Genomic DNA, 17,442 nt, shown 5'->3' on the forward strand with positions numbered 1-17,442 from the left:
TGACAGTTGACAGTTGACAGTTGGGCAATCGGTCCACTTGACATGCGCTTTGCAGGCGCCTTTTGCCACTGGACTAGCTACCAGGGTTTCGGCTTTCGGTGTGCGGTGGCAACCCTTGAGGCACTCGAAAAAAAAACACCGACCACACAGGCAATCCCAAAATATTTTCAAGTGGAACGCTATGCACAAACAGTTTCAACAAAATACCATTTGTGACGCAGCGTAAATAATAAACATGTAAAAGTATATATTTAAAAAATTATTATCACTTTATTGACACCGTGCGAATTAAAAGTAGCTATGTATATATTCATACCATTGCAAAAGGTTATATAGTTTCACTCATTTCCGACCCTATATAGTATAAACGTATATATTCTTGAGTCTATCTAGCCATATCTGTGTGTCCGTCTCAGTCCATCCATCCGTCCGTTTCTGCCATAAGTAGTCTTTCCTTTGCAGGTAGTACAAAAGTCGGACTTTTATAACAAAAGTGTTTTTTTACATCCAAAATCAAATTATAGCGATAGATTGTGAGAGTCAATATATAAATGATGTGAGCTTGAGCATTAATCAACATATTTTTCTTTGCAAGTGACTGTGAATAAAAAAAAAAATTTGAATTTTAATTTTATAAATTTGTTAATATGATTTAAATGTTAATGCAAATGATCTTACTTGAAATTCGAATAAGTTTACTTTGTGGATTATTGTTCGGAAAAAATTACTCACGATTTAAACTAAGGTATACATTTAACATAAAGTTCCATTTTGTGCAAATTGAACAGTTCGGAAAAAACCTGGTATTTTCGCTGTGATTTGTGCCCCACTCTTCTTGTGCGTCCCACTGTGATCTGCAGAGTTCGCCAACTTCCGTTCTGCTCCAGCGAATGCATCTTCAGCCGCAGAATCATTAATTACTTTCGCAGCTACAGCTGCTTCCCCCAAGCAAAAGGAAACTGTCGCAATGCCGGCTAAAAATATCTCCCCCTGCGATGCAACGGACATAAATCTTGCGGCTGATCGGACGGCGGCAGGTAGCTGCAGCCCAGCCGGTGGTCAGGGGTCAGAAGTGAGGACACAGACTGGACGAGGTCCATAGGTCCGGGTCCTGACGCCACAGCCCCGCGGCGACTGACGAAACGCACAAGTCAATTTCAATTGCATTACCACTTGACACGTCGCGACGAAAACAAATAAACAAACAAACACACAAACGACCCCAAGGATGCCGATGCCGTAGCCGTGAGAAAAAAGAAACTAGCCGGCGGATTTACTTGTATCTCGTATCTCTTGTGTGAGATGGACTGAGTTTTCTCGGGGCGTCTTTTTCTACGGACGACGCCTTCGCATCTTTAGCTTCTTTGGCCGATCAGCCCTAGCTCTTGTCAGTCGTCGTCGAACATTCGTACCGCTCAGTCGTCGCCCAGCGGATGTCGCACACCAAATATCCAAGAGATATACATATATTCGTAAAAGTACACTCGAGAAACACGCTCATGTGCGCGTCGGCTTTAAGTGAATATAATTGAAGTCCAAGTGATATAAATATAGTGGGATAAACTCTTTCTCCAACCACGACACGTGCCGGGCACACTTCACCCCGAACTGCGTGAGTTTTCCCCTACATAATCTGATGTCTATTTTTAAATAATATATATTTTCTGGCGAAGTGCATCTGCTAGACGCGGACTGCTTATACTGAATATTTTATGTGCCATTTTGGGAGCACTTGGCGCAATTTGCGCATCTCTAAACATTTTACGTCCCCATTTTGATGTTGCAAAATAGAAAACAAAAAAAATATTTAGAGATGGAAATAACATTTTTAGAAATCTGACAAAAATTTGTTGTTGCGATGCTGTGTATACCATTTTGTGATCAAAAATAGGGAGTTTGTAAATCTACAATTGCCAAAAAAAAAAAGGTTTGTTGTGTATTGATACATTTTAGCTTAATCTTGACGATTTTCTGCTATCTTGTTGATCTTTCCTAGTATTAAATGTAAGCGCTGAGTTTTGCTTCTGATCATTACAGTCTTTATCTTTTTCTTCCTCTCTATCCATCTCTTTCTGCTGTCTGCGATTTTCTTCAGCTGCCGCCGACACTTATAAATATGTTTGCATATATTGGCGTGTTCTACAGATATATTATCGTACGTATGCACATATATCTGCACATGTACTTTCATCTTCGCGATTCTATATTCATTTTGGCTACGTCTGTGTCGCCCATTTCCGTTTGTTGTCGTCATTAGTTGATGTTGTTGATGCCAAATTTAAATAATATTAGCTTATTTTGGTAATAAAAAATATGGTTTCAACTGCTGATTTATTTTACAAATATATTTTGCTAGGCTTATGAGCCAATTATAATTATCAATCAATCATTCAAAGAAATCTGAAATTTTAATATTTTTTTTAAAGAAAATATTTTTGGGTTGGTACTATTTGATTAAAAAAGTGTATTTTTCAATCACTTTCATAAATGTTTTCTGAAACAAATTGCTAGAAAATTTTATTCTAATACTTTATTTGAGTAGCTGAGTAGCTTTATAAATGTCCATCAAAGCATTTCCTTGGCATACTTATCAACTTGGAATTATACAATTCATAGGTTTATTGCATGCATCTGACATTTTTGCGCAGATAAAGCCCAAAGCAAGTTTCTATGTTTAGAATATAGCCGTTTGCCCTTTTATCTTGACTTAATTGACAGATTACCATTTAAAAGCTACCAAGAAAATGCTGCGAATTGCATTATTTCCTGTGAATAAATATGTGAGGCCCGGAAGGCGAATGCAAATCTGGGCAGCGCAAGTAGCACCTGTTGGCATCGAGCTTACTTAAAACAAGTGTCCGGCTTACAAGCAGCCTAGAAAAAAGGCCAAGATAAATGAATTTGTTTCGCATCCGTGGCACTGATTAGGTGAAATTACATCGCAGGACGAAGGATGTGCAGGAAGGTTGGGGCTCTAATGCACTGCAAATTGAAAGAGGAAACGCAGCAGCTCCGACTGCAACTGACGCACAAGCAGGCCCATCGGTTTTTCCTCAAACCGCCCCCAACCCCCCTGAAATGAGGGGTTTTGCCACTGCAGCGGCTGATGTAGCTAAATTCAATTTCCAGCAGTTTGTATTAATTTCCCGGCTTATGCCGACCGACAGAGTGCGCCACTGTCGCCCCCCCTCCCCCTTTCCTGCCTTCATATTCAATCAAAAACAGCAACAGCTTTCGGTGTCTGAGAAAAACGAGTGGAAACGCTGTGGAAAATGCAGCGAGTCGGGGGGAAATTTCCTCAATTCAATCTCGCAGCTCTTCGTGTATCCTGTGGCTCGTTTTCAGCGCAGGATATTCGTTTAGCTGCCGACGTCGCGAGATACCGATACCAATACCGATGCAAAGGATGCTGGCCGGGCACTCTCGCATTTTCCCACATTTCAGTCTTCGTTTGCCGAGCGTCGTGCGCGCAAGTATCCCACAGATACGCGGATTGACGGCCTCCAAGAAAACAACAACAAGAAATACCACAAAAAAAAAGAAAATCCTGAAGAAAAAACAATACAGTGCTTAAGAAAATGTTACAACTATATCAGCGGGCAAATAATACCAATAGCAAATGAAAAAGAAGAGGAAACGTGAAATGTGTAACTGAAAACTTCATAATTTTCTTCCGCAAAAAAAAACATATTTTCCTTAGCTCTATACAGCAGCCTTTGCAAATTTCAAGACCCCACACAAAATGAGTGCGTTATGGTAAAAGCGATTACATATTCAAGCATATAGCGAACAAATGTAGTTAAGAAGTCCCCCATAATGATGTTGAAAATACTGTCGAATCTAATGAAAAATTTGTTGAGCTGCAGAAAAAATTTCGTTACTTTCGTCTGTGTGTGTGGTGTGTTTTTTGTGTAGTATCTTTTGTGCGCCTCGGCTTCTCTGTGTATCTGTGAGATACGCAAAACAATTTGTCTGCGCCATTAGTAGCAAAGACTGTCCTATGTGTGTGTGTATCCTGCGCAGTCAACGAAAACGAAGCTGCGTCTCGCATCCTGGCAAATCCCTGCCACCATCACCATCGCCATCGCCATAGCCATCGCCATTGCCAGGAGTCGGGGTCAGAGGGCAGCGCAATATTTGCGACGTTGACGCAGCCTCCACTCGCTCCTACCAATATTGTTGTTGTTGGTCCCGTGTGTGTGTATCTGCAAAATACAGACCAAGGATATTGTCCATGTGCTGTTTCTCTTTTGTTGATTCCCTTCGAAACTTACAAAACATTGTTGGCACTTTTTTATTTGATTACCCGTATCTGTTAATATATTAAAAGTTTATTTTAAAAACATAAGCTTTTGAAAACATTTAGAGGTATAGTTATGATAGTAAATAAATTTTTAATTGGTTTTCGTTTAATTTTTTTGTTATTCTTCTTCACTTAATGAAATAAATAAATAACATTTCTTTTATTAAGTATGGCCTAATATTTAAATGATTGAATTCAATTATGATACGAGATTTTGTAAAAAATCCAGATTAGTTTTAGAAATTGTGGAATCGAAATGGATTACAACTAAAACAAGAAACAAGAAGATTAAATGGATATAATTTTAAAACTAAAGAAAGGGGAGCAAAAACAAATACAATAATATTTACGCTATTAACATTTAAACTTTTTGTATTGATTTAGAATTTCTATACATTATTTGGTAATAAGCAACAACAAATTATATTTCTTTTGCCTTTTAATTTAAGGGAGTTTTTTACCTGTCCCAGTTTTTTGCACTTTAGTTTCATGATTTTTATAATTATGAGTTGTGGAACAAACCATAATATATATATGAACTATAGACAGCGTTTCTTTCTTTTAGAATCGACAAGTCAAGGCCAATTTAGTGGCACTAGATAGAAATATCTTATTTTCTAAAAATGTAATTCAATTTTAAATATTTTAAGTCAATCAAGCTGACAGAAGGGGTTCTTTTGCCTTCCTAGTTGCGCTCCAAATATGAAATACCCACAAAATAAAGTTTTTCAGTGGTATACGCTCGCCATTGTAACCCTCATAGCTTCTGGCACTTGTCCGTGTCTTGAACTTTTGCCTCAACTCGAGTTCGCTTCCTACTCCTCGATTTTAGAGGGTTTTCAGTAGGGCTTAAACGGGGAGTGAGGAAAAGGGCATTTTGCATGCATGTGTAGTTTCAGCTAGTTGGCTTACCGCTTTCCCAGCTTAGCGCTTTCCCGCTTTCCCACTTTCCCGCTTCACCGTTTTACTCGCCGGACTTTCAGCTTCAGTTGCGTTTCCGTTTTCTGTACTCGCTGCAAATATCCCGCAAACGAGTGGGGTGTGCAGTGAAAACTCTATAGTTCTCGTTTCAGTTCATTTTCGCTTTTCTTTTCCTTTTTTCACGAGGCGTGTTTTGGCACTCTTTGTGTGTGTGTGTGAGTATTTACAATTCCGTTTTGTTGTTGTTTTCGCGTCAGCCATTTTGTATAGCATACTTTGCGTACTATAAAGTTACACACACACACACATACCAAAGAACTTTCTTTTTTTTGTGAAAAATTTCCCGACTTTTTCGCTATCCCAACATGGAATATATTTTTTTTGTTGGGGTCTTCGCTTGGCAAAAATAATAGAAAACGTGAAAAAACGAAAGGCGAGCAGCAACAACAACATCATATTCTCACTCTTTCTTTTCTTTAGCTTTCTCTATCTTTCACTTGTCTATTCCTTAGTCTAGTATCCACAAAAAAAACGATGGAACAAATGTTAGCTGCAAAATCAAATAAAATATATGCAGTTGTCATTCGCAATAAAAACAAATCAAGAAAACAAAATTCGGGAAAATACCATTATATTATTGTGCATGTGTGTGTGTGTGTGTGTGTATGTGTTGTATAGCCAAATGTTAAAAGTGAAATTTAACGACGCCCCTTGAGAAGAAGAAAATGCCTGTGTCTACATATACAAGAAATATAAATTGATTCGTTCAAAAAGGCAAATAACTATGAAGAAACCCATTTGGACATGTGAAATTCGGCATCAGGCCAATGACAGGTTTTTCCAATCTCAGAACCAATCTAAAATACAATTTCAAATTAGAATAAATGGTTTATGGAAATTACTTGGCATGCAATAAGTGAAGGCAATTGTTATCAAAATTATTTTTGCTTAAATAAAGAGAATATAATTTATTTTGAGCTCCTTTAATTGATTTCTTTTTAGCCTCAGTTTTAAAGTTAAAACTTATGCCTAAGTCTTCATACTTTTGCTGGTCAATTATATTCTGAAAATCAACTTTGTTCATTGTTCGAAAACATATACGCCTTTAAATTATTTAATATTGTTGTTTTATACAAATTTGGATTTTTTATAGCTGCCAGGGTATATAAAATTCGGATTGCCGAACTGAAAGTCACAGAAAATGCATTAAATTCTATTTCCGAAAAATCATTTACAAATTTTACCCGAATTCCAATACAAGCCTCGTAAATCGAGAAGCGCAATCAATATTTACATTTTAAGGAACTGCGTGCATCTTCTTCAAAATAATCGGAAGGGTGCAATCGATTGGTTTCCCTTACTCAGAAGAAAAACTCGGATTTCTACAAAAATAAAGGCAGCCTTATTGCAATTTTGGGCCTTGGGCTTTACTATGTCAATTGTTCGCCTGTGAGTCGACATCACTCTCATTGATTTGGTGGCAGGACAGGGGTAACGGGTTTTTGTCTTTTGAAAAAGGACGCATGATACTGTGTGGGTTGGCCAAATCCCAAACCTCTGCATTATGAAATGTCATTACGTGGGCTGCATTGTCTCCACTCAAAAGTCAAACGTCAAAAGCCAATAGAAAAATGATTATTTATAACTTTTGGTTAACAAATTACCCTATTTTTTACTCTCAACAGAATCGAACGGAGGTGGCATTTAATTAGCGAAAAATAGCACACTCACCTTTGGGTGAAAGCTTTAGCAATGAGCTGCCTGCACTTAAAGAACTTTAAACGCGTCAAGTGGTCGCAATCTTTACCAAGGAGTTAAGCACCTAACTATCGTACCATAAATACAAATTGTATTGTCTCTGCAATTAAAATCTATTAGAAGGTGGTTAAGAAGAGGAGCTTTTAGAATGGTGCTGCTGTGTGTGGTGGTGGCCTTGGCCCTCCTGCTGGTGGATCCCTCCCATGCTCAGCGACCTTTGATCATGAACCACACCTTTAGTTCGCTGCCCATGTCCCAGCATCCGAGCTTCAACAGTTGGCCAGTTGCGACGGGGGGCAAGCAGTTGAGGAACGGCCGGCTGCATGAGCAACCGCTGCCCCTGCCACAACCCACTTTTCCGGTCGCTACGCAATACGAGGACTACGAGGTGGCCCCGCCAGGATCGCGTAGGGATAACAAACGGCGACTGGCGCAGATGGCTCAACGGCCAGGAAGTGGAAATGGCGGACGACGGGGCATAGAATCGCTGCGAAAGGAGCTTATGAACCCCTCGGTGGGGGGCCCAGGTGGAGGAATCTCCGGCAGCAGTGCCGGCTATCCCTCCTACTCCGCCACCTCCTCGATTGGCCGCATCGATGGGCTTGGTCAGGGCATAGGCTCGGCGGATCGCTATGGCGAACAGCTGCGACAGCCCAGTGGAATGGCCGCCATGACGGCCGGTCCCTTGGGTGGACCCTACTCCACGCGCTTTCCCCCTCTGTACGCCGGTGTCGATGACCAGCCCAAGCGCTCCAACCAGCGAAAGAACTCCATCAGCGAGCTGTACAAGCTGAAGAAGGCCTTTAACCAAGCGGACGAGCCGGCCGGTGGTGTGACCCACGGCAATTTCGAGGGCGATCCACAGCCCGCGTCGGCGGATCCGCTGCAGGAGATCAAGGACCGCATCCGAGATACGTCCCCAAATGCGGTAAGTACAGCATAAAAGAACGCTTTTTATAAAATACCTAGCCCAGTTTGGGTATATATTTTTTAAGAGCAAATCTTCTAGCAGGAGAAATCCGAAATTTCTAATAGTTGTTGATTTTTCGTTTCAAAATTTTTTGTACGGCATCTATTTTTTTAAGTATGAACAACGTTTTTTACATGTTTTCCTAATACTTCCTAAAATTATACATTGTAAGTCCTTAAATCTTTTGAGGCAAGAACTAAGTACTTTTTTTATTCATAAATACTTACTGCAACAGGATACCTCTCCCGAATTAGCCATATATGATTTGAAGGAGTATATTACTTATTAATCAACCTCTTAATTTTTTTAGAACACCTACGCCCCCCACACGGACGCCACGCCCTCGTCGGAGTACGAGTATGAGCTGGGCGTGAAGTGCAATTTCGAGACGCCCTGCAGCTGGACGTGGGGAAACTATACGGATGGCTTTCAAGTCATCAGTGGCACGGAACTGGCCAAGTGGAATCTCACGGGACTGCTGCCAGGACCTGCGGCGGATAGTATCGACGATGCCAACGGACACTTCCTGTACGCCCGCGTGCATCCGAATTCGAGGCCTCTAAATCTCACCTCCCCGGAATTCAGCACCACAATGGAAAAATGCTTCTTGGAGGTGTACATGCACCAGAGCGACATGAGCCACGGACTTTCGAGGGTGGTGGTGGAACTGCTGGACACGGCGGGCGGCAGCTGGGTTCCCGCCGAGATTCTCGGCGATAATGTGCGCCAATGGACCCGGAAAGTGTATCGCTTGGGTCGCATTTCCCGCGATTTCCGCATTGTCTTCGAGGTCGTGCCCGATCTGCGAGTGGGCCAAAAGGGTCACGTCGCAGTGGACAACTTACGCATGGTGAACTGTTTCCCCGAGGGCACAAAATCGGAGAAGTGCAGCACCTCGCAGGTCAAGTGCACCGCCAACAGAGTGCCCGTGTGCATCCACCTACCGCGGATATGCGATATAACCCGGGATTGCGACGAGGCGGAGGATGAGCAGCAGTCATGTGGTGAGTGAAAACATTTAGTATATCACGGTTTATGGTCTTAATTCTTCAGTCGACCTAAGCTGTCGTAAAATCTTAAGCTATACAAAAATAATAAAATCTTAAAAAAAGTCAAATTTAAGAAGTAATGCGATATTATTCAAACAGTGGTTCAATACGACGTTCTTTTGTGGTACTTCAATTAAACTTTTTGTTTGGAACTTTAAATAACATTCATGTACAGAACTGTTTATTTTATGTACTGAAATGTATCTCTTAAAACTTTGAGTATAACACACGTTTTGTACTTTATGTGTTATTTTACATCTATCTAATCTATGCGCCCATTTCAGATAAAATTCCCTATGGCGGTCGCTGTGACTTCGAGGAGGACTGGTGTGGATGGCGCGATTCGGGGAAGACCACGCTGACCTGGTCGCGGCACACGGGCTCCTCGCCCACCCACGATACCGGACCGGATGGCGACCACACCATGCAGCACCTGCAGAACAACACCAGCGGCTACTACATGCTGGTCAACATGAACCAGCATGCGAACAACACCGAGAAGAACTCGATCATCGGGTTCGCCAGCAATGCGATCATGGTCAGCAAGACTTTCAATCCGCCACCATCGGTGCATGGAAATCCGGACTCCGCCTATCGCAACTCCTGCGTGGTGAGGTTTTTCATCCATCAATTTGGCAAAAATCCGGGCAGCATCAATCTCTCCGTGGTGGAGATGAAGGAGAAGGAGAACATCACCACCACGCTGTGGTGGAGCACTAAGAACCAGGGCAGCGATTGGCTGCGGGCGGAGTATGTACTGCCTAACATAACGTCCAAGTGAGTTTTCTATTTGAAATCAATTTCGCTAGAAGTCCAATTAACTGTGAGAAATCCCCCCTAGATACTATCTGCAATTCGAAGCTCGAATGGGCATGCGAATCTACTCGGATGTGGCCGTGGATGACTTCTCACTGAGTCCTGAATGTTTTGGACTCAACATTCCAGAGGATCACCTGGGTGGCTACAATTACTGGGATGTCCGACAGAATCTGAAGAGTCCTACCTACAAGGACTTTGAGTACACGAACTGTAAGTTGAGACTTGCTAAAGATAAATGATTTAAATCATATATAAATATCAAATATCTTTCTAACCACTCAGATTATAAGAAATTTTTAAACACACCTTGATTTATCTACGGATTGATCATTTTCGTGTGATATTTCACAAGACCCTATACAACATTTATACATTGAGTCCTATTTTTTTTCCTTGGTTTGTAATTAAATTATAAGCAAAAACAATTGTACACAGTATATCTTTAAAATATCTTTAAAACCACACAGAAACAAAAGAACATTAAGTCACACATTTTTTCCTTGTTTTGTAATTTAATTTTAATTGTATGAAAGTGTGTTTTAGTTTGAAAACATGGCACCCTATATTAACCCACTGTTTTGTACAATTCTTTTCAGATCTTGAGCTAACCAGCTGTGATACGCGTGGCATGATAGGACCATCGCAGGCGCAATGTGAAGCCGCCTACAAGGAGCAGAACAAGACGCATATCCTGCGGGAAGTCCATGTGGTGGAGGACCAGAGCAGCTACAAGGGCATGCAAAAGTGGAAGGTTCCCCACGAGGGTCACTACACGTGAGTTTGGGATCTACCTCATACAGGATCTGCCATATTAATGTACTGTAATCCCGAACAGAATCATTGCCAAGGGCGCCAGTGGAGGCCTGGGATCGGGCGGAGTGGGCAGCTCTCGAGGATCGGTGGCTGTGGCCGTGCTGGAGCTGCACAAACACGAGGAACTCTACTTTCTGGTGGGCCAGCAGGGCGAGAATGCCTGCATCAAGTCGATGGGAGTACTCAAAGAAGCCGGCTGCGGTACCGATCACGACCTGGATCTGGGTCAATATAGCTTCCGTTCCAAGCAGGATATGGTCAAGAATATCTATATCGAAAATGGCGCCGGCGGCGGAGGCGGTGGATCCTACGTGTTCCTCCTCAATCAGGCCAAAAACGAGGCAGTGCCTCTGCTGGTGGCCGGTGGTGGTGGCGGTCTGGGCATAGGTCAGTACATAGACGAGGACTTCCAGCACGGACAAAAGGCGAAGCCGCTGCAGGCGCCGGAAAGTGGCCAAATTAATGGAGAGCCGCTAAACAAGAAGACCGCCGGTCCAGGTGGCGGATGGCGGGCCAAGGAGGACCAGGCCTTGAGCCCCACCAATGGAGCTGCCCTGCTGCAGGGCGGTCGTGGTGGTCACTCCTGCTACGTGGAACTGGCGGACAACGGCACCTCCGTGCACAGACATGGCCAGGGTGGATTCGGCGGCGGCGGAGGTGGCTGCAACACCGGTGGCGGAGGTGGTGGCTACGCCGGCGGAGATGTCTACCTCACCGAGTCCAATGGCGAGGGCGGCAGTTCGTACATCAGCGCGAGTCGCAGTCTGCGGGAAATAAGCGACATCCATGCGGGTGCCAGCAGTGGACCGGGTGCCATCATCATTATCCCGGCGATTGAGGGCTGCGGCTGCGACTACAGGTGTGTCGCACTGGACGAGTTCCGGTCGAAGGTGCGCTGCATTTGCCCGGACGGCTGGAGTCTGAAGCGGGACAACCACACCGCCTGCGAAATTCGCGAGGAGGCGGGTCAGTCGTCCTTCCAGTATCTCGTCACCATCCTGATGGTATCGCTGGCCGTGCTCTTCATCTGCATCGCGGCACTCATCTTTATGCTGTGTAAGTAGATCAATAAAATTAATGATTTAAAAATTCATTAGAACGTTTAAAACTGTTATAACAATTATTTGAAAAACCAACGAAAAATATTTACTAAAGCCCTTAAACGCATTCCATCAAAACTGGAGAGCAGTTTTCTTTGAGAAATATTTAAAAAAATCTGACAGCTTACACTTGAAAAGAATGAACACAAAAAAAAAATTGATGAGTCATATTACTCGTTTTGATTAAAAAAAAAGCAAAGCATTACAAATACAATTTAAATTTGAATGTGCATTATGAAATTTTGAATTTAAAAGCTAGATATTAATTTAACTATTTCCTTTATTTGTTTTTTAGCAATCATCAAAAAGAAGAAAAAATAAATTCATTAAATTTACTGATCGATAAAACCAATAGTATATCGTACATAGAATAGTTGTAAATTTTATGTGTATCAGGTTCATCATCTTTTAACTACAACTTATATAAACTAAAATTGTATCGTGATTGCTGATCTGATTTCTTTCTTTCTGCCGCAGACAATCGCTATCAACGTAAGAAGCAGTCAAAGAAGCGCCACAAGATGCTCGTGGAGCAGGATCTGCAGCTGACACGCCTGCGCAACAACATCGACGACTCCAATCTTAACAACTTCAATCCCAACTACGGATGCGATGGCATCCTCAATGGCCACATCGATGTCAACAGCTTACCCCAAGTGGCACGCGATAGCCTCCAGTTGGTCAAGTAAGTCACTGAGTCTTGATTAAAATACCAAAAACATACACTAATATTTGAATATATTTATAAATTTGCAGTGCTTTGGGCAAGGGAGCTTTTGGTGAGGTCTATATGGCACTGTATCGCCATCGCGACGGGGATGCTGTGGAAATGGGCGTGGCAGTGAAAACGCTGCGGGAAGATCCCAAGCGGGAGAAGGAGGAGGATTTCCTTAAGGAGGCTGCCATAATGGCCAAGTTCAATCACCCGAATATGGTGCATTTAATAGGCGTCTGCTTCGATCGCCAGCCATATTATATAGTGTTGGAACTGCTGGCCGGCGGGGATCTGCAGAAGTTCCTGAGGGAGAACAGGAATACCCCCGAACGCCCATCGCTGTTGACCATGAAGGATCTGCTTTTCTGCGCCTTGGACGTGGCCAAGGGATGTCGCTATATGGAGAGCAAGCGATTCATTCATCGTGACATTGCCGCCCGCAATTGTTTACTGAGCAGCAAAGGCCCCGGTCGAGTGGTGAAGATTGCCGACTTTGGCATGTCCCGGGATATCTACAGATCAGATTACTATCGCAAGGGTGGCAAGGCCATGTTGCCCATCAAGTGGATGCCACCGGAGGCCTTCCTCGATGGCATATTCACCTCCAAGACGGACGTGTGGTCCTTTGGCATTCTGCTGTGGGAGGTCTTCAGCTTGGGCCGTTCGCCATATCCGGGTCAGCATAACACCCAGGTGATGGAGCTGGTGGTGCGTGGCGGTCGACTGGGCTCACCCACCGAGTGCCCTGTCTCCATCTACAAGGTCATGGCCGACTGCTGGAATCCCACGCCCGAGGATCGGCCCACCTTCATCAGTTTGCTGGAGCATTTGACGGCCTGCACGCAGGATCCGAGCATAATGAATGCCCCGCTGCCCAATATTTTGGGACCGACGGCCTCCGAGAGGGACGACACTGTCATCCGGCCGCCCAATGGCGAGGAGTTCTGCCTGGCAGTGCCCGACTATCTGGTTCCGCTGCCACCAGGTGGTGGCAGTGGAGGCAATCCCTCGGTGGCCAGCAGTTCGGGCTATGTCCCAGAATCGCAGCGCCAGCAGATGAGCTCCTGCACTCCGCCAGCGGTCACATCCCCGGCTGCACCACATCCGCGGCCAGTAGAGAGCATGGCCCCCACTTTGGCAAACGGAGATTGCTGGGAGACGTCCTTTATACTACCCAATGCGAAAGGTGGAAGGGTGGAGCCGCCAGATGCTCCACTGGCGAGTGGCGAGGAGGCCAAGCTCATCAGCCTGGACACACCGCAGCCCACACCCACTACCATCCAGCCGCCGCTGTCCTTCGCCTCGCAGCTGGACGGGATTACGCTGGATCCTTCGGCTCTCGGCAAGAGTTTGCCCAATGGCAATGCCAAGCAGTCGTATGCCAATGTGCAGGTGAAACAAAACGAAGGGGCGGAGGGCAAGGTCATCAACGGTGGTTAGCAATGGAGCGGTGATGAATGGAGACGTCTCCACGGGATCAGCAGGTGGTGCCGACTCACCATTCACCATTCAGGGATATGCGGAACGCTACAAGGACAACAACAATCATTCCGAAATCAGTTGTTAAAAGCCACCACGGTGCCACCAAGGGATGCCAATGTCAGTACACAACACTTTCAAAAGCAAAGCAAAGTCTTTGGATTTCTGGCAGATTTTTAAAGATTTCTAAAATCTTTAAGCAAAATGACCTTTATAATTTGTAACCACTGACTTGTAAACTCTGAGTCGCTCATATGAGTTTGTCTTGTTTTGGGGCAATCACAATTTGCTTGCGCCTCACCAGCGCATTAAGTGTATGAATTCTCAATTTACAATGAGAGAAAAACCAAAAATTGGAATAGCAAAAACCGAGTGAGAACTTCACAAAAAAAATTTTATTGTAATTTAATCTTAAATTTGTATTGCGTAAAACAAAAACAAAAAACCAAAGTCGGATAAAACAAAAAAAAAGAGAAAGTAATACATAAATTTAGTTGAAATAAATAGTTTAGTTTTTTACCAGATATTAGTTTTGCGAAAGAAAAAACCAAAATTGTGCAAGAGGTTGTATATATTAATTGTATCTTAGTTTAACAATTACCCTTAAATAATTTATTTGTTTTTTTTTTTAACCATTTTAGTTTTCTAACTTTAGTTAACTTTTTAAGCTGATGACTGAAATGCCAAACAATATTCCTAAAGTAAAAAAAAAGAAAAGAGCGAAACGTTAGCTTATTTTTAATACGCAGTCCAGAACCGGGAACCAAGTTGTCAACTCAAAGTAGTTCAAAGTCTCTAACACAGCTCGTTTAAAGTTCGCAACAATACCACAAATGTAGTCAGACAGATATGCCACATATGTTTTTAAAATAGGATATATTTTAATTTAGGATTCTCAATTCTTATATGGTTTACTCCGGGAAAAATAAAATAGAGTGTAAATAACAAGCTTCCGTCGTAGCGAATTACGTATATTAAATGTATTTGAATAGTCTTAAGGCAAATGAAAAACAAAAAAACAGTAGCATGTAAAGCGATAGAAGAAAAACTACAATTTACAGGGTGATTTTTATGAAAATTCAGTTGTATGTTTGAAAAACAAAAATTAGCATTAACGAAACCAAGATGACGCAACGACTTTCAGCTCAATTTGAGTTGCTGAAAATGTTGTAAAATATTGTTTTAGCACAGCCCTGTATTTGTTCATAAACATTATAATGCTCTTTTTTTTAGGTGTTGGATTGGAATTCGAAATTTTGTAAATTTAGTTGGAACATAACGAACAAGCTTTAAATTATATAATTTTTATAAAGATATATTAACGATATACAAGTGAGGCGAAAACATAATATTTAACCAAGCAGAAAATATATAAATTATACAAGAACGGGGCTCCCAAGAGCCAATTTTGATTTACTATATATTGAGGTATAATTAGATGTAAGAAAATTGAGTGTGTGTTTAAAACAACAAATCGAATAAAACAAAAAATATATATATACTTAGATAATGATACAGAAACATACATATATAGGAAGGATAATGTTATGTCTGTTTTGCTTTATGTACAAGTCTATGGTTATATGCGCATACATCTATATACACGCAAACATATTCTCGTATATAAACATATGTATAATCAACTTATATATCCAAAATGTATGTGCGACTAAGCGAACCGTAAAATTAAAATGCTGAACAAGCGGAAACCAAAAATCCTGTAAATTACATTATTAATTACATAGTTCTTACCCGCATTTTCAGACGAGCTCCCGATTCTCCATTTTTATGTTTAACAATGAAATAACGTATGATTTGTATCTCAAATAATTATTGTTTTACATTTTAAAGTAATACTTAAACAACTCTGTAGATTATTTCAGCCCGATTTTATTTTCTTAAATAATTTTGTTATGATATATTAAGTTTAACATTTTTCGATGAATTTAAAATGAAAGGACGGCTGAAAATACACCATACATTATACTTTAGATGCGACTTGTCACACGAAACACCGGAACCCAAACAAAAAATGTACAAAATAAAATAAAAAACCAATTGAGACAAAAATATAAATAGACAAAAATCGAACAATGTATGATCTAAAAGAATGCTCAATAAGTATACATCTCAGCATCCATGGCTTACACTTAGTCTTAACACTTAATCGAGTCGTTAACTTGACAGTATTTTTTTGTTGTTGTACGTGTATCTATAATGGTTGTGCCGAGGCATCTTATGTAAGCGAAATAAACTTACCAAAATGCATTACACACACATCTCCAGGAGATCCTTTCCGAATACATGCATATGTATAAATACACAGACACCTGCGAACAGGATTCCCACACATTTTTGTACCCTGACAACATTACCTTGTGTACCTAAGCCCACAACCTGAAAGAGAAGAGTTCAAGATGCATATATCCGCAGATCGTTGATTAATTGTTGGCACTGGTTCAGTTTGAGATTTTTGGGTCTTGGATTCGGGAAGAGGAATCTATATTCGTTCGTTACGTTTAAGATGTTTTTACTAAATTCATTTAATATGATGATAATGTTTAAATATGAATTGAAGATTATTCGATTGGTATTTAAAATAAAAACCCTGGTTGAATTTTTTGCCACTTGGCTTGCTGATTGGGAACTGAAGGTTTTTTTGAAGCTTAGAACCAGGTCAAGGCATTTACTCCCGGTGAGATAAATCATTTTTGGCAGCATAAACGATTTTGATTGGAATATCAGTAGCTTTGCATACACTTCATTTCTCCACAATAACAATTCGCAACGATGTTTAGAAAAAAAAACACAAATTATATATATTTAAAGACAAATTTAAGAAACGAGATAAGTATAAAGATCACACAATAAATGGTATTTTTATATACTACGAAAAACCCCGCAAAAAAAGAGAAAAACCAAAAGACAAAAAAATTGAATGCAAGTTTAGTGCATGCGAAGAGGCTTAAACTTAGCTCTAGCTATAAAATATTAATAAAAAAAACAAAATTAATGGTTTTCATTTAAAATCGTAAATTATTTTGTTACATTTAAAAAGTAAAGGCAAAACTAAACGAAAAACAAAAATAATAAACAAGAAACAGAAACGCAAAGACTAGAACCACATTTTGTAAGCTGGATCGATTGATTGATGGATGGTGGTGGCAAGTAATGTAAAATACAGCATAAGCAAGCCGAACAGCAGCAAAAAGTCCATTTAGAGGAGCTACCACACTCGAAAGTAAAACGAACATAACTTGCTGAAAAATATAACGGCGGGCGAAGAACGCGAACCGGAACTTGGGAATTCCACTCACATAGTATAATTTTCGATTCGGTCTAAGCTATAGAGAAATACCAGCTAAGAAACGTATAATTGACACACACCCCTGCTCGTACTTCCTCTCCCTCTCACACTCCGCTCACCCCCAATCTCAACTTCGGATTTCCAAATTTTCTATGCTTTTCCTTGAGAGGAGTCGAAAAGACGACTCTTGAATTATCTAAGCATAAGC

The 17,442-nt window shown here is 41.5% G+C and overlaps 1 protein-coding gene across 1 annotated transcript; it reads left to right on the forward strand.

Annotated features, from left to right (window-relative positions):
- The first annotated feature begins 1,327 nt into the window (after positions 1–1,327).
- On the forward strand, positions 1,328–17,014 carry LOC128253948 (tyrosine-protein kinase receptor). The gene is given in 10 exon segments (XM_052982667.1): positions 1,328–1,612; positions 6,910–7,910; positions 8,263–8,956; positions 9,286–9,778; positions 9,843–10,030; positions 10,417–10,594; positions 10,656–11,689; positions 12,211–12,418; positions 12,490–13,881; positions 13,883–17,014. Coding segments are annotated over 9 exon segments (5,100 nt in total). The 5' UTR covers positions 1,328–1,612; positions 6,910–7,130; the 3' UTR covers positions 14,016–17,014.
- Positions 17,015–17,442: the final 428 nt, after the last annotated feature.

The sequence above is a fragment of the Drosophila gunungcola genome (assembly GCF_025200985.1).
Source record: "Drosophila gunungcola strain Sukarami chromosome 2R unlocalized genomic scaffold, Dgunungcola_SK_2 000004F, whole genome shotgun sequence".
In the NCBI taxonomy this organism is placed as follows: Eukaryota; Metazoa; Arthropoda; class Insecta; order Diptera; family Drosophilidae; genus Drosophila; species Drosophila gunungcola.